A 22,449-nucleotide genomic window follows, 5' to 3' on the forward strand; every position below is an offset into this window, starting at 1 on the left:
TGCCCAATTTTTTTTGTCGTTTCGGAGACGTTTTCGAATTTGGAAAAAAGGGGAGAGCTTTGGGGACGGCAAAAATTCATCCCCACGTCCTTGTTTCATCCCCGGGACAAGTATGAGCCTAAAAGCTTAGGGGACGCGTCCCCATGGAACACAGTTCGTAACCAATCAATCCATGCCAACTCCAAATGCAACATAACAATATCATGAAGTATCCAACAAATGATCAATATACTCAATACCAAGAAACTAAACCAAGATTAATGTCAAAATTCCAACCATGGCCTCAGGAACATAAGCATGACAACATGATCTAAACCATCTCAACCAAAGAGAACATGTTCCATATGAACATACCAAAACATGTCAAAACTCTAAATGCATGTCAAGAGTATACAATGACATAATAATGAAACCATCCTCACACCAAGGATAACATGTCAAATGAAAGAATAAACCACATCTTTACCAAGAACCCTATGAGTCCTCAAAATGCAACCATCTCCACACACCATGAAGAAAACCATCTCCACATAGCATGAAGATCCATCCACACCATGAAGATAACCAAGAACCCCATGAGTCCTCAAGATCCAACCTTCTTCACACACCATGAAGATAACACGTGCACCATGCAAATGTCAAAGACGCTTCTACACCAACAGAATCTAAGACAAACCTCCAACATCTACAGACTCTCAATAAATATATCAATGCCAAAAACTCCCACTCAACTATGGTACTGAGTCACCCAGGGCATCATAAAATCCATCTCTGACATGAAGATCCTCTAGGTCTACACACAAACAACCAAAGTGTCAGTACCAAGTGAAACCAAGATCTCCAAACCAAGAAGATACAAATCAAACTAGGAACTAATCCTATACTGTAACCTCATCACTGTCACAACCTCCCACTAAACTGTGCATCCAAGTTATCCATGACATCGTGATGAAAAACCATCCTCTAACCTTAAGAATCAACCAAGGCATCAAACCATCAAAGAACTCAAAGTACACATCATGAGCTCCTCAAAAGAAACCAAATAACCATAATCCTCAACCAAAAAGATATACCACCATAACCAAGTTACGAATCCAAACCAATGAACATCAAGGATATACTTGTATATCCAATCATGTCATACCAAAATCCATGACACCATGATCACATCCATGAACCGAGCAACTAACTATCAATGTGTCCAACCTATTAGCATAAAATCGTCTACCGCAATCCTCCAACGTAACTATACCTGATAACAACATCTCATCCCTTCTACCTAAAGAAAAATCAGCAAATCATGTGACTTAAAGCATAAACAACCCAAATCCAAGCCACCAATCTGAATATGAATTAATAATGAAAGATCAATGGGCAAAGACAACCCATATCCAAACCATAAATGCAACCTATAAGTATAGACCGTTTACAACATTGCATAACTTGTAGACCCAACAAGTCATCATACATATCCAAACCAAACACTGATAATCATATCATCATGAGACCAATCTGAAATATGAATTGAGTATATAATGACATCAAATCCCAAATCTCCAAAACATGCAATGTCATAAACCTACAATGTTACCATAATCAATATATATCATAAATTGTTCAAATTAATATATCACCAAATAAATCATGCCAAACCTGCACCAAATTTGAGTCAATGTGTAGAGCTCTCCAATAGTTTTTCGTTGACTACTCTAAGTCCAAAATCTGACTTTGTATGCCCAAGTTATGCCTTAATTTGTGCTCAAGATAAACAACATCCGACTTTTGGGCTCTTAAAACCTGACAAAATATCAAATTCACATAATCAAACCTATACCAAGTTGTAGTGCTCTGAATTAGCTTTCCAACGACTATAAGAAGTCCAAGATCTGATATCTTGAGATTAAGTTATCGCCCTTTTACTAACACAGCCTTTTTACCATTTTCACTGCGATTTTTATTTTATTTTTCTGACGAAAATTATGACAAGATTAAATTTGACGGCCTTCACAGGCTGAAACTAAAATCCTTATGCATTTTCTATCAACGTGGCAAAACTAAGGCATATTATTTATGAAAATTTATGAAAAAATCAACCTGGATCCAATGGTGAGGTTTGTTTTTGTCCAAGAGGTCATTTCTGCAAACTCCCCTATTAAACTCTCATTTAAATGAAACATCAAAAAAATCTCTTTTGACTAACAATTTCACATGCCCAAAATCTACCAATATCCCATCATAATAGCAAATTCAAAACTCTCAGATCTGCAATAAAAGACCTACAAAAATCATATATCTTGCCCTCTCTTTTATCCTCGCATGCATTCTCATGGATTCAATCTAAGGTTACAATAACACAACCATAGCTCTGATACCACATGTAAGGAAACTTGCAACAAAAAATGTAACCATTTCCACATAGCCCATAACAGATATGAAATAAATATGTAATTGAAATCCACATACAAGATAATAGACAACATACCCACAAAAATGTGACACGATATATACCTTAGGAAATCCTCATTGAGGGAAAAAAACTCAACCTCCAAAAGCATCCATCACCATCTATTATTCAGAAAAACACTATTGCAGTACAACCATAGAACCCTTCAAAGCCATAGCCACCACTAAGCAATCCATGTGAACAAGTATGAATCCACACATCACATGTCATACTTCCAACCTTCACAAATGCTCCCTTGGCTAACCTGTCAAGCCTCATCTTTCTCAACTCTTGTATTTTCGTTTTTTTGTCTTATATCTACAACTACCTTTGTAGCTACTTATATAGTAGCAAGTCTCACAAAACCACCAAGTGGTATTACATAAACCATGTGCTACCTAACCCATTGACCCCACATTTAATATTGGACATTTAATTATTTTCCTCAATATTAAATAATTACATCTAATATTATCACAATGTTACAATACAACTCATCAAATATATCTCATGGGAATCTTTACATGTTGCACATCCATCTAGATGCTCCTAGGTGCAACATTACATAATAAAATAAAATAATACAATATAAAAATATTATGCAGTGTGTGCAACAACCATTATCTCAACATCTTGTTCTCTTATGAATGTTGTTATTTTTATGGTAGACAAACCATTCCTAGTTAGACCTTCACACATTGCAATCTCTTTCTCGAAAGGGCCCATAAAGTGAAGTTTCACTCAATAATATGAGATATTAAATTGATTATTACACAAATTACACTTCTAAAAACATCCCCCACCTCCTAAAAGTTGTTCAATCCTTGTGGTATGTCTTTGTAAAGGAGATCCTAAATCAATTTTGAATCTTTGGTTTCTTTCACACCCGAACAACTTTGACTACTCACCATTCTTGTAATCTAATTTTTTTCTATTATAAAAAATTACACAATTTTAAATTACAAAAAAGTAACTAAAACAAGTGCACAAGTGCAAAATGAAGATTCAAAAAAATATGATAAAGAATTGAACTCGTTTCTTTTATTTCTAAATAGACAAATTATACAAAATCTTGATAAAAATTCATCACAAATTGATAAAATTGATCAAAATCTATAGGAAAACAATTAAAAGACTAAGGAATAGGGTTAAATGCTTACATTTGACATTTCAATATCCTTTGTGGCAGCTATTTGGCATTCCATGAGCCCCCTTGGAAAAAAAAAAACCTGCCCTTTGAAATGCCAAAATGGAGACAAAATGAGTTTAGAGCAAAAGAACAAACAAAATGATATGCCTTTTAGGTTGAATGGCCTTATAAAGGCCCTTTATAGGGTTTAGACTAAAAAAGCAAAAAATATCATTTTTGAGTCGAGAAAGTAAGTTTTGTAGTCTAGAAGTTTGATAGTAGAAGAAAGTATCAAGATGACGAGCTTAGAGCTTTGATGTTGTAATTCTTTGTACTGGCCGCAACCAGGAAGGTCTTACAGCCTGGCATGTACATTTTATCATGAGAGTTATCTAATCAATCAGTATCTATTCTAAAATAAAGTTATTAATTTGTTGCTAGATCTATTATTGCTTCCGTGTGTACTCTTGACGAGGTGTGGGGATAGGAATTGGTTCCTTTCTCCTACCTACCTTGCATCAGAATTAGCTTTAGGAAAGTAAGTTTTGTAGTCTAGAAATCTGATAGTAGAAGAAAGTATCAAGATGGCTAGCTTAGAGCTCTGATGTTGTAATTCTTTGAACCGGCCACAACCAGGAAGGCCTTATAGCCTGGCATGTATATTTTATCATGAGAGTTGTTTAATCAATCAATATCTGTTCTTTACTGGTAGATATGTGATTGCTTCTGTGTGTACTCTTTGCGACACCACCTAATAAGAAATGCATACCCAAAAATCCAACACTCAACTTTGTTGTCCACAAATTTTGAGTTCTCAAAATTGAAACAACCCATGCAAAATTCAATCCCAAATCATAGTTTTCTCTCTGAAAAAAAACAGATTGAGATCAAACTTCAAAAGCAATGGGTTATACCCAATGAAACTTGGGGTCGCACACGCGGCCCAAAACCCTAGAGTATTGGGTGTTAGGATGTCCTTGGGACGGGTGCTCCGCATATCCCCACCACTGCTTGAGCTTCGTCATACCGCGGCCTCATCCATTCCCAAACCACGTGGGTGCTCTGAAACTCAAGGGCGACAGGATGGTACTTGGGGACTTCCTTAAGTCCCTCGACCACACCCAAGACATGATGAGATGCAGCTAGCCACAAGCGAGATACAATGATTTTTTTGAGTTTAAATTGTATTTTTATTTTTGCTAATTAATTCCTAAGGAACCCTAAAATGATGTGGGTCCCATATGGGGCCCTCTAAGCCTTCATAAGGCCCATATACTTCATTTGGCATTCATTTTTTTGCAATAGATGAGAGGGAGAGAAAAAGAGTTTGAAAGAGTGATTGGTGAGTGATTTTGCAAGTGATTTCAAGATTAATAGGAGCAAGATGATCGAGATTTATCAAGCACAAGGTGGGGTTTTTACAATTTTCTTTGCTTTATTTTCAGATTTTATTTTTTTTTCCTACTAAATTTTGAATGCAACGTTTGAGATTCAGATTATTATTGAAAGTAGTTTTATTTTTATAACTTGCTTGAAGTTTGATTCTTTGAATGCATTGTGTTTTTTTTATAGTTTTTTTTTTATCTCAATGTTTGAACTTCGAAATTTTGAATGTATTGTTATTTTAATTTTTTTGTTATTAAGTTTGGCTGAAACGTATTTCAATTTCTAAACCAAGTTGAATGTTGTAATTTAACAATTTACTTTTGTTTTTAAAAAATCCTAATTAGGCCGAAATTTATCCTTTTGTGAAATGCAATGTCTAAATAACCTCTACTCGCAATGGAGATAAGATAAGATAAGATAATGATATTAATGTCCAACAAAAGACCAAAAAAAGGTCTATGGGATTGGAAGATTACAACAATGAAACTAACAACAGCAGGAATACACAAAGGTGTCCAAAAATAAATACAAACAACCAGAAAAAACAAACAAAGAGACAGAGAGAAGGCCAAGAGAGAGACTAGGAGTCCTTTCTAGGCGAAAAGAAATCAGTCACTGAATGATATGCTTGCCGATGTGTAGAGGCCCTGCTCTGTCTCTGGCCACTTGTAGAGGAGTGTCGCTAGTGTAAATAGCTGGTGTGGGATCTAACACATCTGGAATGTCAGAAAGAGAAATGGAATTTCTTTCTGAAGGTACAAATTTATTTGAGTATGAGCCTAAGCATGAGGAAAAAGACCCTGGGGCTGATTCAAAAACCCAATCTACTTATGTTGCACTTGGAATACCTTCTATTGATTGCCCCTCTCAAATTTTGGCACCCTTTGCCTAGGGATCCTTATGAACCAAAATCTCGTCTAAACAATTTGCAATGAAAGTTTCACCCCCAAGGCTTACAAGTGGTGGCACTCGAAAATGGAAATGTAAATTTTTGTGGCACAAAATGATTTGGGAGCATTCATACATTGCTGGTCTTGGATATGTCTACAAACATCATGATATTGATATCAAGCCTGTATTGGGAATTAGGGGCCACAAAAAGGGAAGTCTCAATCTGAATTCATCTTCCTGGCGACTTTGCTATCTATTCATGGCTATCTTATGGGCTCTATGCTTGGTGAGTAAGAATTTGACTGTTCACCTATGATGCTTTGATGAAAACCAAAAGATTGCTCTGACATTTGGTTTTGGTAGCATTACATGCCGAGGCACTCCATCAAACACTTGTTCATCTTCTTTATTAACATTTGACGGCAAGGGATGTTCACATCTTTTAAACTCTCAACACTTAGAATCCCTTCAATGATGTTCCAAATGTCCATTGATACATTCGGATGTGATTCAAACTAGGATGCATGACCATGTGCGCTGTCATATCATCATGTCATCAATGTATGCCTCCATGAGCTATAGTATTTTGCATGTGAACTTTCGAGGCTCAAACTTGTGATCCGAACCATTTTGCAATTTTTTGGCAACAGATTACACTTTTTCATATGTTCTTGCTCGTATGTGTCATTAAATAGTCAACAACTTTCGACACTTTTCTATCTCGAAGGTTTCATGATTTTCAATTCGTGTCATAACCTATGAACCACACCTGCAATTATCATATATTTACTTAATTGGGTTCAAAATTCTTTTGTTGAAGCAAGTTGATCCATAATATTGGGTTCATAGGACATAAAGGGCTTCGGAGCCCCTTTGTATATGCGGATTTTATAAATAAAGATAGGTTGATAGGCTATCTATGTATATGGAACCTCTGACCAATGAGACTTTTACTCAAATGTTTGTGCCAGAATGTCGTGTATCTTGTTCATGTCTATACCATTCCAATGATTATGGCTCAACCAGATCTTTGACATTTGTTTCGAACCCTTGAATCTGCAGATCAGCAACTTGAACCATGGAGCTGCACTAATAACCATGTCTTTGCACTGAACCTTGAATTTTGAACCTCAAATTGATGAACCAGGGCCACTAAACCTGTTCCTCTAAACTCAGTCACATTTCTGAATTGATGAACACTTGAACCATCACTAACCATCTTGAACCGGTTTGAACTAGAATAAGCTAGTTCGATGGAGTTCATGATTTACGTTTCCACTTACCAAAATGCAGATTCAGAGAGAAAAGGTTTGCCAAAATGTAGAATACTAGTGAAACAAACTACCAATTTTGAAATAGGGGTCCATGTGTAGGCTAACACATTGTAGAAGAACAAGTTTATATAAAAAGCATTTATTTGCTGCAGTTCTCTCCCATATTGGGTTTTCATGTAAACATTGTGTTATTGTGTTCATGTGCATAATTGTTTATTTGGGTATTTGAAGTTATTGTTTGGATAAAAGTTTTAAATTTGCAAAGTTATTATTATACTGATTCCACCCCCCCAACCCCCCCCCCCCCCCACTCTCAGTATAATTGTGTGCTCTTCAGTGTCTTCATTTGTGTGTTCCTAATTAATCCTCCTGCAATCAACCTGGATTCTTCTTGAATGCAATAGGTTCTAAGGAGATCGAACTTAGGTAGTGCACTAATATCTTGGATAAATGGCTTCCAAGATTGAGGAAGGCCATTTAAAGCTAGCAATATAGGGTCTTTGTTTATAACATGATCTCCCGTAGCACTAAGTTGATCTCTTAAATCTGAAATCTTCATAAAGGACGTGACAGATTCTCCTTTAGTCATTTTTACTTGGTGTAATTGTTGTCTTAATAAAAAAACCCTACTTGTATTGTTGATTTCATATAGGCTTTCTGATGATTTAAACATATCTCTTGCAATAGACAATTTATAAATGTTAGGTACTAGATGGTCTTTCACATAGTCCATCAAAAGCTTCTTTGCCTTGAGAGCACTGTTCTTGAATATTAATTTCTCTGCTGATCATCAGGTTTAGATGGATTTTCCTCCACAAATTGGAGTAGATCGTTTTGCTCAAGGGTAAGGAGGACTCTCACTTTCCTTTAGTAAAAGTTTTAGGCTCCTTCAAGAATGTCTTCTACTTTACGATCATTCACTTTTTTGAAGATTTGATGTAGTTCTTTGAATATGGGGGAGAAAAGACTACTCTTTTGCTATGTAAATCTGATTACGATCCTCAAACCCAGATTGATATCATGTTAAACTTTTAATCAGAATAATAGCAATGACAGTTTGAACACAAAACATAATTCCTAGACCTCCATGACATGCTGACCAAGGTTGACCGTTTGGGCTTATACATGCCCAAAATGTCAAAGGTTTACAGTTTAGGTCTTGTTACATTGCCAATTCAATCTACTTGGTCTTTGAGACCTTATGACCTCTAAGGACATACATTTACATTATATTACTCATGGCATTTCATGAGCCTTCATGTTTCATTTTGATTTCCTTGGAGTACTCCTGTGCCATTGTTCCTCTACCAATATTTAAAATGCATCTGCATTTGACTGAAAGTTTTCAAACGAAATCAGTGAGTTTTTTATTAGGGTGATTGATTTGGTGTTTGATTGCAGCAATCCCAATAGAAGCAAATCAATGCACAAACATGATAGAAAATCAGATGGCACAAACATGAAACAAATGAGAGTCACTAGGAATGCCTAACCCATGCCCTATGAAATCAGTGTAACGCCCTAGCCAGACAAAAATTGAGGGAAAAAAAGTCAAAAATCGTTAGAACCCACAATTACAAGCAATTTTGGCATTATTATCAAGAATCAAGATTATGTGGGAAAATTTCAGAAAGAATGTTGACAATGGTTAAATCGTGATTTTTTTGTGTGGGTGGGGTTGGGGGGGAATTGCAAAACCTGGCAATACCCACTTTCTACTTCTATGATTTAGATTTTCTTGATTGAAATGAAAGTAAAGAATATTGTTAGACTTTTGTTTCCATTATTTTTCATCTATGTTGTAGCTTTGCATGCAGCTCTAACCATTCAGTTTATGAAATCTTGTGTAATATATGTGTTGGAGTAACTTATTTCTTAATATTCCATATACATCTATGTGTTGAAATAACTTATTTCTTAAGATTTCATATACATCTACTTGTTCGTTGTTGTATTTTAGCTAATAGGACAAGTAATATTTGTGTTTAGATCAACTGCTGACTCATTCAGCTAATAACCTTAGGCTTAAATTATAAAGTCTAGTCTATGAGACCAAAACTGATCTCAATATTCTGCTAATGCGGGAGGCCAAAATGATAGGGCAAGTTCAATTTGCTTAACTTCACTTTACAATAAATCCTAGACATTTGTTTGCATCATGTGAGTACTTGTAAATTTTGTTAATAGTCTAGATATAGTATTAGCGTAATGTTATACAGGAGCTTCCCTTCCAATTTCAACATGGATTTACCTCACATGCTGTTCGATATTAAGGTATCAGGAAGCTGAAAAATTAAATGCTAACAAATAGTGTTAAAATAAAATAAAGTTGACTTAAATCCATGAAGGTAACAAGGTTGACACTACATTGTAAGTCTTCCAAGTAAATTTAGATATTGCTTATTCCTGGACAATTGTATCTCCATTCTCCTAGGAGATGAAACAAGATATCCCGTAGGAGCTGACTCAGGGACATCTCCAATGTGTCCCCCTAACTCCATCCCAGAGCTTACTAATAGGGATGCACTGAGGATCTGTTTTATATCCCAAATATTACTAAGCAGTGTCAAACTCCTCGTTTTAATAACAAAAACAAAAACCTCTGTAACTTGCATTCTGACCATAGGAATCAACAAAATAATTAAAGGGCAAACACATTCTTTGCTTGTTCCTCAAATGGATTTCTCTGTCATAAAGCTCTGTAATGAGAGTTAAATTATGACTGTACATTTGAATACCCTGTTTTCATATGATTATAGTAATTGTAAATCAAACAAAATAAACTCCTTATAAAGAAATAATAGAACAACATTTTCACAAGGTGTACTTAAAGAAATGGTTTAACAGGCAGACATATGGGCATGTAGGAGGTGTATGAAGGCATTCATGCATTATATTCTGCATAAAGGATGTTTGTAACTGCTATCATTTCAATCACACTGTCTTCAGCTTATGTTAAAGTTCACTCAATTGAATCAGGAATTCAGTGTTTTTTAATGCACTTGTAGACTGCATAGATTGACATGTTTACAAAACATAATATCACATAGAATAAGTCTTAAATATAGGATTATTTTCTAAATAGAAATGAAAAGTTAGGAAGTACTATAATGGCGTACCATTTTGTGCAACAGGCGTATTGCTCAATTGATGTAATATCTTCAAGGTTGTGACTATTTCCTATGTCTACAGTAATCAAAGCAATAAATACTCATTAGCAACACTTGAAAGATCCTGAATCACAGTGCCATAGAGAAATAGATTCTCACAAAATAATGTGCTGGTTTTAAGAAATATTGTCCTCAACTAAAAGAAATTCAATAATTATAATTGTAAGTGAAAATATACAATATTTTACTAAGAAAATAGTCACAAGATATTACCTCTTTGTGCAGAGAAATATTGCAATCTCAAGATTCAAAATGTTAGAAATTAATGTTAGTCCTCACGTGTATTAAATTATGTATGAGGTAAAATGAGTTGTAGTAACAACTCACCTAATTATTATAGGCATTAGGAATTAGTGTTCATATGGCTGTTTAAACTACCATTATTAGTATGTGTAATACATATTAACTTGTTGACAAACGACTTAATATTATTGTGAGTTTATTATTGTGAAGAAGTTCTTAAAACAACCCATGTATACATTTAGGAGTGAAAATCAGAGGGCAACAATAAAGGTGGTTGAACAACCTAGATTCAGAGTGAGAAGTTGGAGGAGCTGTTATAGGAGTTATATTACTCATCTTTCATATTTGCAATATCTTATGCAACATGAGAGGTATGGAACTGAAGCATAATATATGTGTTGTTTAAAATTTTTAGTTGAGCTTCTATAATCTCTGCCCATTTTTCTCACATAGTATCAGAGCAAATACCATCCATGTGCCTATGAATATTTTAATTGTTGTAATGATGCTATAGGCATGCATAGTATCTGTGTTGAGTATTTAAATCTATTATAAGGAATGTAAATCATCATTTAGCTGCTAAAATCCATGTCTCAGCATTCCAAATGGATGTTGAGGCATTCAAAACATCATTGGGAGTTTTGATTCACTCATAACATTTAAAATCTTCTATTGGGGTTCAAATTCATGTTGGAAGATTGAAAACAGAATTCTTTCTTTTTGCATAACAAAATAAAAATTTCCTAGTCAAATGATAAATAGAAGAATAAAACCCAGAAATGCTTTGATAATAGTATTAGTATTTAGCAAGCGATTTTCCATACAAGAAATAGCAGAAAAATGATGGTGTGATATACAGTTTTCCTTCTGCTGCATTATGTTGTTTTTTTAAACTACCGGCGATTCCACCCTCAAGTAAAAGATATGGCAGCATATTACTTCAGGCTGTATTATGTGCAACTTTAAAATAATGGTTGCTGATAAGATGTAGATTTGTCAGTTAAAATTGGATATGTGGTGACATTCCATGCACACCAGAATATGATTGTGACAGATCAATTTTTTTGTTAGAGTTTCAGTCTTCCATACCCATTCCAAAAATTAATCTTGGAATAGAATACTCAGATCACCCCATTCAATTAACAAGGCAACAAGTTGTTTCCACCAAATTTTCTCAAGTTTATCATTACTCTAAATTCTAAAACACATTTGATTAATTTTGTTTGTGTAAGGGTGCATTATGAGTTGAATTTGACACCCAAAATTTTACTTTTAATCATGGCCAAACATATACCGCATATTGCTTGTATTTTTGGGGCCATATGTGTTGTGTTTGGCAAAATTTTCCAGGCTCTGAGAGATTTACATACAAAATTTAATGATTAGAGTTAAGGGGGGAAAAAGATCAAATTGGAAGAATGAGGCTAAATAGTGCCTTGTGTCAGCCACTAATAATGAGATCACCTTTTGTATGTTAGTTTCCATTTCATTGTTGCATGCTGGTAAAACATCGTAAGCATTCTCCAACAAAGTTTGAAAAGAGACAAAGGTAGGTATTGTTTATGTTGCAAGCAGTTGTATATAAAGCAACTGGCTATAGAGATCCACTACTAGATTTCTTGGTAGTATGGTAGGTCGGTGATGAGTTTACTGCGAGTGAAAGCGAGATAAGTTTCCATATGTAGGTGATCATGTGCAGCAATATTTAAATAGCACTTGGAGGACCTAAAAGTACACATAGGAATAAGACTCTGTTTTCAATTCATATGATGTAGTTTTCATGTTCGCACTAAGGAAGTGTCACAAATTAATTTTAGTACTCACATGTGTTATAATAATAATGTGTGAGGTAAAGTGAGTTTTAGTAACAACTCACATGATTATTATAGGTGTTCAGAATTAGTGTTCACGTGGGTGTTTAAATTAGTATTATTAATGTGGAATAAATATTAATTTGTTGAGAAACAACTTAATATTATTCTGAAACTGATTGTCTATAAGTCGTTAGCACAACTCACTTAGAGATTTAAAAGTGAAAATAAGAAGAAGAGAAAAATGGTAGTTAAACAACCACCCAGATTTAGTGTGAGAAGTGGAGGAGTTGTAGGAGTTAACTCATCTTTCATAATTGTAGTATATTATTCAACATGAGAGGTGTGGAATAGAAGAGTAACATGCTTATTCTTTAAAAATTAAGTTCATCTTCTATAATCTCTGTCCTCCTTTCTCACACAAATTGCTTAACTTGGTGTGTTCACAGCAGCCAATTCATAATCATCACTAAAGCAAAAATAAGAAAAGCATATAAAAACTAGCATTCAAACTATTGACCAATAAAAGGTGTGCAATAAAAACAAAAAAGATTGACAAGCTTCTCAAATGATTACTTCCATGGCAGACTTAATTAAAACCACAATAGTACCACAATTTCTAAAACATAACCATAACGTTAACTGCAAAAAGAATAATAGTCTCTCTATAAATTAAATAATTTTTCACATTTTATCATTTTTCAATGCTAGCAAAATTAAATAATCTGAAAATACAGAGGCACTAAACCCAATGCCATTTTGTTAGCAACAAATTTCATTAAACGCCTCTGCTCCTACTAAAATAGCAACAAACTATACATTATCTTTTAGCATATTACAAAGCATGTCTGTACAACCTCTTCCAAATCACAAATATATCTCAGTAATCTGCTTAATCTAACACAATATAATCAATTTCAGAGCAGCAAACAACTGGTTTCACATGTCTTGGTAAAGTATGTGGCCGACATGATATAAAACTCTGCAATATATGAAGATGTCATATCAGAATGTATGAACAAGTAAGTAGTTGCACCTAACTTATCTTCTGTTGAATTTTCGTAGCTCCAAATTCATATGTATGTTATTTTGTTTGGCATGGGATTTGGGGTGAAAGGTGGTTGTCACAATGCCTGCAATAGAAATTCTTGTATTAATCATCAGTATTTTTCATATAGCCATGCAGGAATGAATATGTCATTCGGACAAAGGCAGTTATGAAACAATATGCCAGTATATCTGGACTCAATCATGAATTCTGCAGCCATTTGTCATTACTGTACTTTCTTGTCAGTTATGCAGTCACCATTAACAAAAATCGATGTGAACATAAATTAACCCTAGATTTCAAAAAATGAATTTGAAATATATTATACTGTACTTTCTTGTCAGTTATGCACTGACCATTAACAAAAATGAATGTTAACATAAATTAACACTAGATTTCATTAAATGAATTCGAAATAGGTTATAGTGAAGCCTGTGTGCCTGGAGGGTTTATGACAAGGTTTTTTAAATTCTCAACTGAAAGTCTTTTGGGATGAAAACAATCGAATGATAGCTTGAAGATCTGTGAAGATCTGTTTGTAGACAAGTGCAACAGACATGTTACTTCATTGAGCCTGAATTGGCATCCAAATCTTCTCAAGGAATTTTCTATTACTTTGTTCGCTGGGGCTGCAGCACTTTTGAGTTCTATTGGAATTGACATTGACCACTTCCCCCATTCCAGTATTCTTTGGATGCCCCTCCCCACCTCCTACGCTCCCAATAGAAGCTAAACCGGTGCATTAGAGATGAAATTTACAGGCAGTACGTTCATACCACATGGGTTAACCCCCACAAGAGGCTCCAACAGAAGATGGCTTTCAATGTTGAGCACTTTCTTGGGATTCAAGACAAGGTCATTGTCCGCCCTTCATACACTTTTCCCCATTAGCAGCACACACCCCAGATTCTGCTGGGTCATTATAAGTCAGTTCCCACCGTCTCTGCATTGAGACCAACCATTTGTTGGACAGATGTGACAGGGTAGGGTTTGTCAGCTTTGTACTCTCAGTGAGGTGGATTCTGAGGAGCACTTTGTCTTCCATTGTCCTATCTACTATGAGACTAGAGGAAAGTTCTTTGTCTTTTCAGAGAGGCTTGGTCTCTCTCCTCCTTCAGGTACACGGATCAAAGATGTGTTTCTATTTATATGCAGGAGGCCACCAGTTTGCGCCCCTCAAGCCCTCTGTCTGATCAGCTCATTACCTCCTTTTATCAAGGGATGGTGCATGACACCCGAGAGCACTTGGCCTCGCCCTCTCAGTCCAGGTCTATGAGATCTATGAGACCCCATAATCCTACTTGCAGAGATCAAATCCTACCAGTAGGGTGGGTCACCTCTAAAGGCAACATCATTGGCATCGGCACTGCCCCCTCTCTCCTATGCAGATTATCCTTCAATTTTGGGGTTATGCTCTGCCACGTTATGTTCCTAGTTTTCTTTGGTGACCTGGGGTTGCCTTCTTGCCCCTTCCCACAATCCATGTGTTTATCGGGAACTTGGTCTCTCTTCCTTCTTTTTGTTGGTTGTTCTTTGCTTTATGGTTTTTGGTCACCGTTTCGTGCTCCTAACATTGGTTGTTTTCATGTTTGTCTCTTTAGTCCCTTTGACCCGTTTGTGGTCACCTATTGGACATTAATAAAATTTATCTTCATCTTTAACTAGTTTGCAATCTGAAACATTAGTTGAGATATGGTATAATTTATTAAGTCTTTTTCAGATTTTGGTGTTGTCATCTTTTAGATCCAAACATTATAGACATACATTTCAATAAATATGCATATTTCACTCCAAAGAAAAGCAAATTTTTGAAATAAAAACATATTTTTGGATTTTTATTATATTTGTTTGTCTATGTTAAAGTAATTATTATTTAGTAATGGCCCAATCGTTGTTTTCAAGGAAGGGGCTATTTGGATAGTTTTGGATGACTCCATCCAAGTAGTTATTAATTATAGGTTTCACTGAAGTTACTTAATGTCTTATTTCCTTTTAGTATTTTTTTTAACTTAACCCACATTCATAATGTGGTTTTTCATACTTCATTGTAATCCTTTTTTATTTTTTTAATTGCCTCTCATTTAATTAATGAATGTCTTGGTTATCTTTATGTGCTCAATTTCTATAAAATAGTAAGAAAGCTTTGCAAGAGCAATAGAACCTGTGAAAGCGTGAAGATCTGAATACTGTTGTAGGTGTTGCTGTTTTAAAACCACAGGTCTAGAAAAGCACCAAGATGCAGAATAAAAGTAGATGCCTAGGGGTCAGCTATTTCCCATGTTCAGCAAGAACCTATTCAGATCTGGACCAACTTAACAAAGCACAAAGGCTTTCTACACTTTAGGCTCTGCAAGGCCAAGGTGGGTACACCTAGGGATTTTATCACTTATTTATTGACCTTCCTTATCCAATATTTATCCCTTATAACAGAAAATGGTCTAATATCTTCTTGAAATTGTAATCAACTTTTGATTTACAGCAGCCAACCATAAACTCAAAGAAAGCTATTACAAGTGAGTGACCAACATATAATTCTCTGTTACAAATTTTAGAAAATTGATTTTGATTTAAGTGTGAATCATGCAACTAAATGACTGCTTCAATTTGCATCTCAATTGGTGATCAGTGCCTTATCCAACGTTACATAGAGTCATACCAGTAAATCTTGATCTATTTAATTGACTTGCAATTAAATTTATCAATTGTCAACCCTAAATCCCATTCTTATAATATCCCTCCCATATATTTAGAAACCCTATCAATTCATGGAAGCATTTACTTAATTGCTTGAATTAAAAGCAACCATAAATTGACATACAACCTATCGCCGCTGCATTAAATTGAAATAAACTTTGCTCACTCAATCTCGAAGTGACAAACATATGAAAATGGAGACAGAATTCAAAGACACGGATATTCAAAACTTCCTTTTGTATTCATCTTCTTGAGAACAATACATATCTGATACAAAACTCAAAATTTGACAAATTTGTCATTCAATATCGACTATATTCTCAAAGTACAAAAATTGATGCAACACATAATTGACACAAGAACTAGACCGACTGTAAATAGCATAAACACTAAAGTAAAACAGAACTCGGATCATCACTCCACATCTTGGAAATCCTTTTATAGACAAGGATTGCAATAAGCGTCAAATGGGAGGACACTTGTCAGAATTTGATTCAAAAAACAAATACAAAGACATTTTAGATATTTTCCTTTTACAAACATTCATTGTACTTGGACAAAAGTGGGGAAGCAGTTTCAAAATTGGCAGGTGGCGACTTTTCTTTAAGTGTCTCCAGGATGAGCATGTGTGCACTTTAACAAACTGTCACTGTCAATGTCTATTCTCTATTTTGTCCCTTCTGCCATCCAGCTGTGATTCCTAACTACTTCCTGTGGGCAAAGCTTTAATCTCTCCAACCGCTTCCCACACATATATTTCTCTCTTTGTAGGCCATTCAGTGCCTCTAACCTCATCCAAGTCACTAACTGCCTTATTCCATTTGGCATTTGTTATGGCTATCGATTCGGTTACAAACCGGTTTATATCAATTTCTACCTTAAAAAGAGAATCAATTAAATCATTGAAAGCAACATTACTTTCATCATCAAAAATAGTTGCTACTCCTCCTTGAGCTAGTATTGAGTCAAAACAATTTGACAATTCCTGCCGGTCTTTTAACTTAATATTTGCATCCAAAATTGGTGGGATATATGAATCTATTCCTCCTGACAAGACCTTCATTTTATTTTGTATAATTTGTAACTTACCAATAAAAAAGCCAATTAGTTCTCTTATTGTTTCCAGGCCTTCCTTCACTATGAAGATTTTGTCAGGTAAATCTAGCTTCTTTGCCATCAACAAAATTAATCTTCCCAAAAACTGAATATATAGCCCCCATTGCTTAAAAATAGGTGACAGCCATAGTAGTGTTGCATTGCATACATGCTCAGCACTCTATAGAGAAATGAAAAGGCTATGTGCCTGTTGCGAGATCTTCAGTGTATCTACTCTGTGACCTATCATACCTTTTAGGACACTAGTCTTTATTTCACCACCTTGATGTGGAGCTTCAACATCTATGCTCATTCTTTGTGGCTTAGCATCATTCTGCACATGCTCTATCGTCTGAGTTGACATCTCTTGAGTGACCTTTGGTGGCTACTCACTCCTAGACTCTGCTCTGCTCAGTTCTGCCGCATTGAGTTGTTCCTTTAAGGATGCAACCTCGGCCTCTATCTCTTTGCCTTTTGATTCTGACTCATTTATTCTCTGGCTATAAACATAGCTTTTCCTAAGCTCTTCCTCATATAACTTCCTGATATCAATATAGTCATGGAAGGTCCTGGCCAGTTTAGTTTCTATCTCTTCAACCTTGGCCTCATTCATGAACGAGAAGTGTTTTATGGCCTTTGAAATCTCTAAACCAGAAGTACTTCGCATGGTCCATACTATCATGTTGCCTTGAGCAGTATTCTAAACAGCCATCAGTTTTGGCTTTTTTGTCTCAGGTGCCATGCTCCATATTGTTAAGGATTTTGAATCTATATTGAAGCCTGATCCCATTTGAAAACCATCAGCACCAAATGCCTCATATGAAATTGAATTTTCTTGTCTCCTGATCTGATCAAGCATGAAAGCTTGCTCAAGATCCCATCCAAGCACTAGAAGCATTCCATTTCTTTGAACAAGGTCCCTTGCCTCTGCAGGAGTCATCTTCTCACTTTTTGGATCATATGCATGTAATTTATCTACCAACTCTTGGATTTTCTCCTCTGATTCTCCTGGTTTGAGTTTCAAAACCAATTCACTCTACTTTACTTTATACAAAAAGTTTTTAAACTCTACAGATTTTAGGAAGTCATCATCTTCCATGACTTGTTGTGCTTGGATGATCCTATCATCCAGTCTAGCTACTGCCAGCTGCAAATCAGGCAAAGAATTCTCTGCTGCTATCACTCTATCCTGTAAATAGTTTTGTCTTAAATCAGCAAAATATTGATTCTTTCCAAGCATCAATTGCAATGTCCTTTGCTTTACCTTATCAAGTATTTGGATCACTTTTTGCCTTTTGTTGCCCTTGGCAACCCATGACACTTCTGCTGGCTCATCCTCTTCAATTTCTAGGACCACATCAGGCTCATGGGATTCAGGGTTTACCCTTGCTTCTTCACCTTCTGGTTCTTCAAGCATTTGTGTCATGATGTCACTATAATTGTCTACCATTTTCCTCAGCCCGTATGGATATGGGACATCTAAGGAAAAACCCTTAAAATTTGGGTTTGTCCTCTTCAACTCCTTCTCTACCCTCATGATATCATCAAATTTTCTTCGCTTTTTTGTAGCTTCCCCTTCAGCTACAATGTTTGTGATTAGATCTTCAAGGGGGGACTCCTTGGTAATAGGTAACACATAACCCCTGATCTCCGTCAAAGTATTTCTCACGAAGTTCTTTGGATCATACATTCTATAAGGGTCAGTGGATAGGTTGTAATGCCTAAGGAAAGCATCGATTTGGTCCAGGGATTCTTTTCCAATTGAAAAGTCCCCCATCTTGAAACATCTACACAAAAAGGTGCCCTTATGCAATTTCGGCCCTAAATATTCCCTATCAACCATGATTAACTGCCACATGAATTCAATGATGGCAAGTCTAGGAGGGATATATTTGGCAGTATATGGGGTGGCTGGGGACATGCAAAAACTCTCATAAGAGAAAAGATTCGAGACAAGACGATATCACCCCAATTGTGATGTAATCTCTTCTGTTTAGGCAGGAGGGTTGTTCTCAATAAACTTTTCAAAATTTCAGGGGCTCTAAAGAAGCTAGGGTCTAACATTCTCATTATCACTGAACTGAAATTATTGAAAAAGGAAATAGAATCAGAGTAATGGTCAAATCTATCCCATACCCGTGTCCATAGTTGCATTGGCAACTCCCCATTTTCATCAGATATGAAATCTGGACTGATGTATCCCACATTCTTGTACAGGATAAGATGCATTAGCAATGAATAATGGTGGAATTTGAAATTCCCCAATTCCCATCTTTGTGCTGATTCAATGTGTCCTTGCATCTTCTCAAGGATATAAGCCACATAGTCATTTTCCCCACTATGGTAGGCATCTTGTACATCCCGGGCTATGATGTATATTGACCCATACATCATATCTGAACCATCACTTCCCACTACTTTGTGCACACCATATACAGTCTTCTAAAAGCAATTTTTGAATTTGCCCACAGGCATCATTTTATCCACTTTCTTAGGATAATCCCCCACCTTCTTGAGGTCCATAGGGCATAGCCTTCCCAATGTAGGCATTTGTATTCCTCTCAAACTTCCCTTGAAGTTCATCTATATCCAGTGGGACGCTCATTTGACCCTCCAATCCAAAAGCTTCAATGAATGAAGCACGATCCAATGTACACAAAATACTCTTGTCATGCCTGTGGAATGATTTGGTTGTTGGATTGTAAGACTTGATTAAGGCTTTTACCAAATTAACATCTACATACACTTCTAAGAACAGTAGCTTTGCCAAATTCTTCCTCCATGGGTTGCAGATAGGGATCTTCTCAAACCTATTATTGTAGAAGTATCTGAACAACTCATATTCGTTGACACCAGGGCAAATAGCATCCCTACAGAACAAGTATAGATCTCTGAAATCATGATCATTTGCAGAGATGGCATTTGATGAGTCTGGGAATATCTTCATCCATTGGTCTGCATATTTGTTTGGCTTTCTCTGCCGAGTCTTTCCTCCTTTAGAGGTCGATGTTTTTGCAACCTCCATATCTTTAGCTTGAATCTCCTCTACTTCTTTCTCTGACATCTTGACTGCAAACTAAATCTGGCAGCTCTGCGACTAGCAACTGGAAACTCTGAAATCTTCACACTGAAAACTCTACAACTTCTCAAATCCTTCGTGCTCTACAGACGGTATTTTGTATCAGCCTGGTGAATGCCTTTTACGTCCTGCATACTTCATCAACTCTTTTGTTGCATTGATTTCCTGAATGCACGAGCTTTAATTCTCAATTTTTTTGTCACCTCATGAAGCGTCGACTTGATTTTCCAACTTAGCACTTTATTGTACCTTCTCTAATCTCATTAGTCGAAATCTTTCTATCGTTTTCCAGCTTAGAGAAAACAAAAAACACTTTTTTGTGTTATATTTAGGGCTTGTGATTTTACGTTTTCAGTTTGAAATTTAAACCCTTCATAACCCCGTAGACAAGAACTATGACCTTTACAATCTTACACTCAATCCCTTATCATAGTTGTGGAAAGCACTTTTATACTTCTTAAGGCCTTACGCCTATCAGTTTATTGTAAGATCGGTAGCATTCTCTGCAATGTTACCTTCAGACCGTGAACTTAGCGCCTGGCAGTCTACAAACATCTTCATAGCATCAAATATGTATATCTGAACCTTTACAATCTTACACTTCACTAGCATCGTGGCTTCTTTCCTACTTCTTTACGGTCTCACGCTAACAGCTACCTAAACTTCCATCGTAACACCAAGAGTTTTCTACTAACTATTGTCTTAACCTTTCAACCATACGCCAACTGTTATCTTTGTTTACTGTAGCTGCGGAGATTCTAACATATGCTTTGCTTTAGTCTTTACAACCATATGCTTAACTCTTCAACATAGCATCGAGACCCTTCTTATTTCATCCTCCAATCTTACACTTTGCCTTGTCTCATAGTTGCAAAAGTCTTTGTATCCTGCTTTAACGATCTTACGATCGATCTTCTATCTTTGTATCATCAAGGAACTTTATTGACATGTGTTGAATTCTGCTACGCTTATGCGCTAGGCCCCAAATCGTAAGATCGTAACAGTATATAACCTTAGAACTTTATATCTTATGATCTCCTGCTTCTCGTACTTTTCGTATGGTCGAGGGTCCATTCAAAAGCTTTTATGCTTCTACACTGCTCCTCCTATCATAAGATTTTAACACCTACTAGCCATCACAAGAACACTTACGATGATATGTTGCCATCCTGAGCGTAAGAGCGGAACCCATATTTAACATTTCTATGCCTTTACGCTTGCATTGGATATCGTAACATCGGGAGCTTGAAAACCTTAGACCTACGACTCCACGCCAAAGACTTTGATCGTAAGATCGTGAAGAGACATAGAAGACTTGAAAATCGAATGAAATCTCCTGCTACACACAAAAACTTAGGGTAAAGACCAACCTGATCATAGAATAAGAAAACTTTAATGATAAGGTAAGGATGCAATTCTTAGAACATGTGCATGATCCTAGGTTAGGGCGAAATTTTGAAATGGACTAGGGCATAAACCTGCTAGGTTAGGGCTTTTATAGGAAACTTGACAACAATATATGAGAAACCCTAACTGCACAATATTCTTCAAGGCAATTTCACAAAATATTTTCAGAATTTTGGCACAGTGAAAATATGGGCTATCAGTAGGCAAAGATGGATTGAGGAATCAAGAACCAGGAGTATGTCAAATCAGTAGAAAATCAAGTGCAGGAAAATCACATCATTTTTCTATGGAAGCCATGTCATTTTTCTGTACAAAACTGTGACATTTTTTTCTGTGGCTTTTTTTAATCAATTTTTTTTTTTTGCAAAACCTTGTGGAAATGTTTTTCTCAGAATCACAGATTGTTCTTTGTCAAATTGCATGCTGATTTCTTCGGTAAATCATAGCAAGGTTTTTTGAAAAAGTTTGGAAGTTTTTAGGGCCAAAAGTCAAAAAAAATTAAGAGAAATATGGACCAGATTCATACTTTTAGAAGCACAGATTCACAAGTCACATTGACTAGAGCACACAACACCAATGTTGAATGAGTCGCGGAGGTAAGAAAAATTGCAATTTAGGTTTGCAACCTATGGCACATGATTCTAAAATCAAGTGGGTTGTTTTCTTTGCTATTTTTTCCTAGAAATTTTCTACAGACTGCTGACCGATTATTTATAATTTGAGAATCATTCTGCTATCAGAGTTGCAGCAGGGAGGCATTTTTTCACTTATTTCAAAAA

At 35.8% G+C, this 22,449-nt stretch overlaps 1 protein-coding gene across 14 annotated transcripts in view; it reads right to left on the reverse strand.

Moving 5' to 3' along the window:
• POK (Vps52 / Sac2 family) overlaps positions 1-22,449 on the reverse strand; it is a 227,940-nt gene that overhangs the window by 204,153 nt on the left and 1,338 nt on the right. For 5 of the 14 annotated variants that reach the window (XM_089788127.1, XM_089788126.1, XM_089788134.1 and 2 more), the window contains 2 exons: positions 13,384-13,480; positions 10,243-10,309 (listed from right to left, as the gene is read on the reverse strand). In XM_089788127.1, the coding sequence (XP_089644253.1) occupies positions 10,243-10,245 (3 nt within the window). In that variant the 5' untranslated portion in view covers positions 10,246-10,309; positions 13,384-13,480. The remainder of the gene's footprint in view (positions 1-10,242; positions 10,310-13,383; positions 13,481-22,449) is intronic. The other 9 variants (XM_089788133.1, XM_089788130.1, XM_089788129.1 and 6 more) reach the window with 3 other exon arrangements.

Source organism: Cupressus sempervirens, chromosome 6 (assembly GCF_028749045.1).
Source record: "Cupressus sempervirens isolate cs-2001-9-10 chromosome 6, ASM2874904v1, whole genome shotgun sequence".
NCBI classification, from domain to species: Eukaryota; Viridiplantae; Streptophyta; class Pinopsida; order Cupressales; family Cupressaceae; genus Cupressus; species Cupressus sempervirens.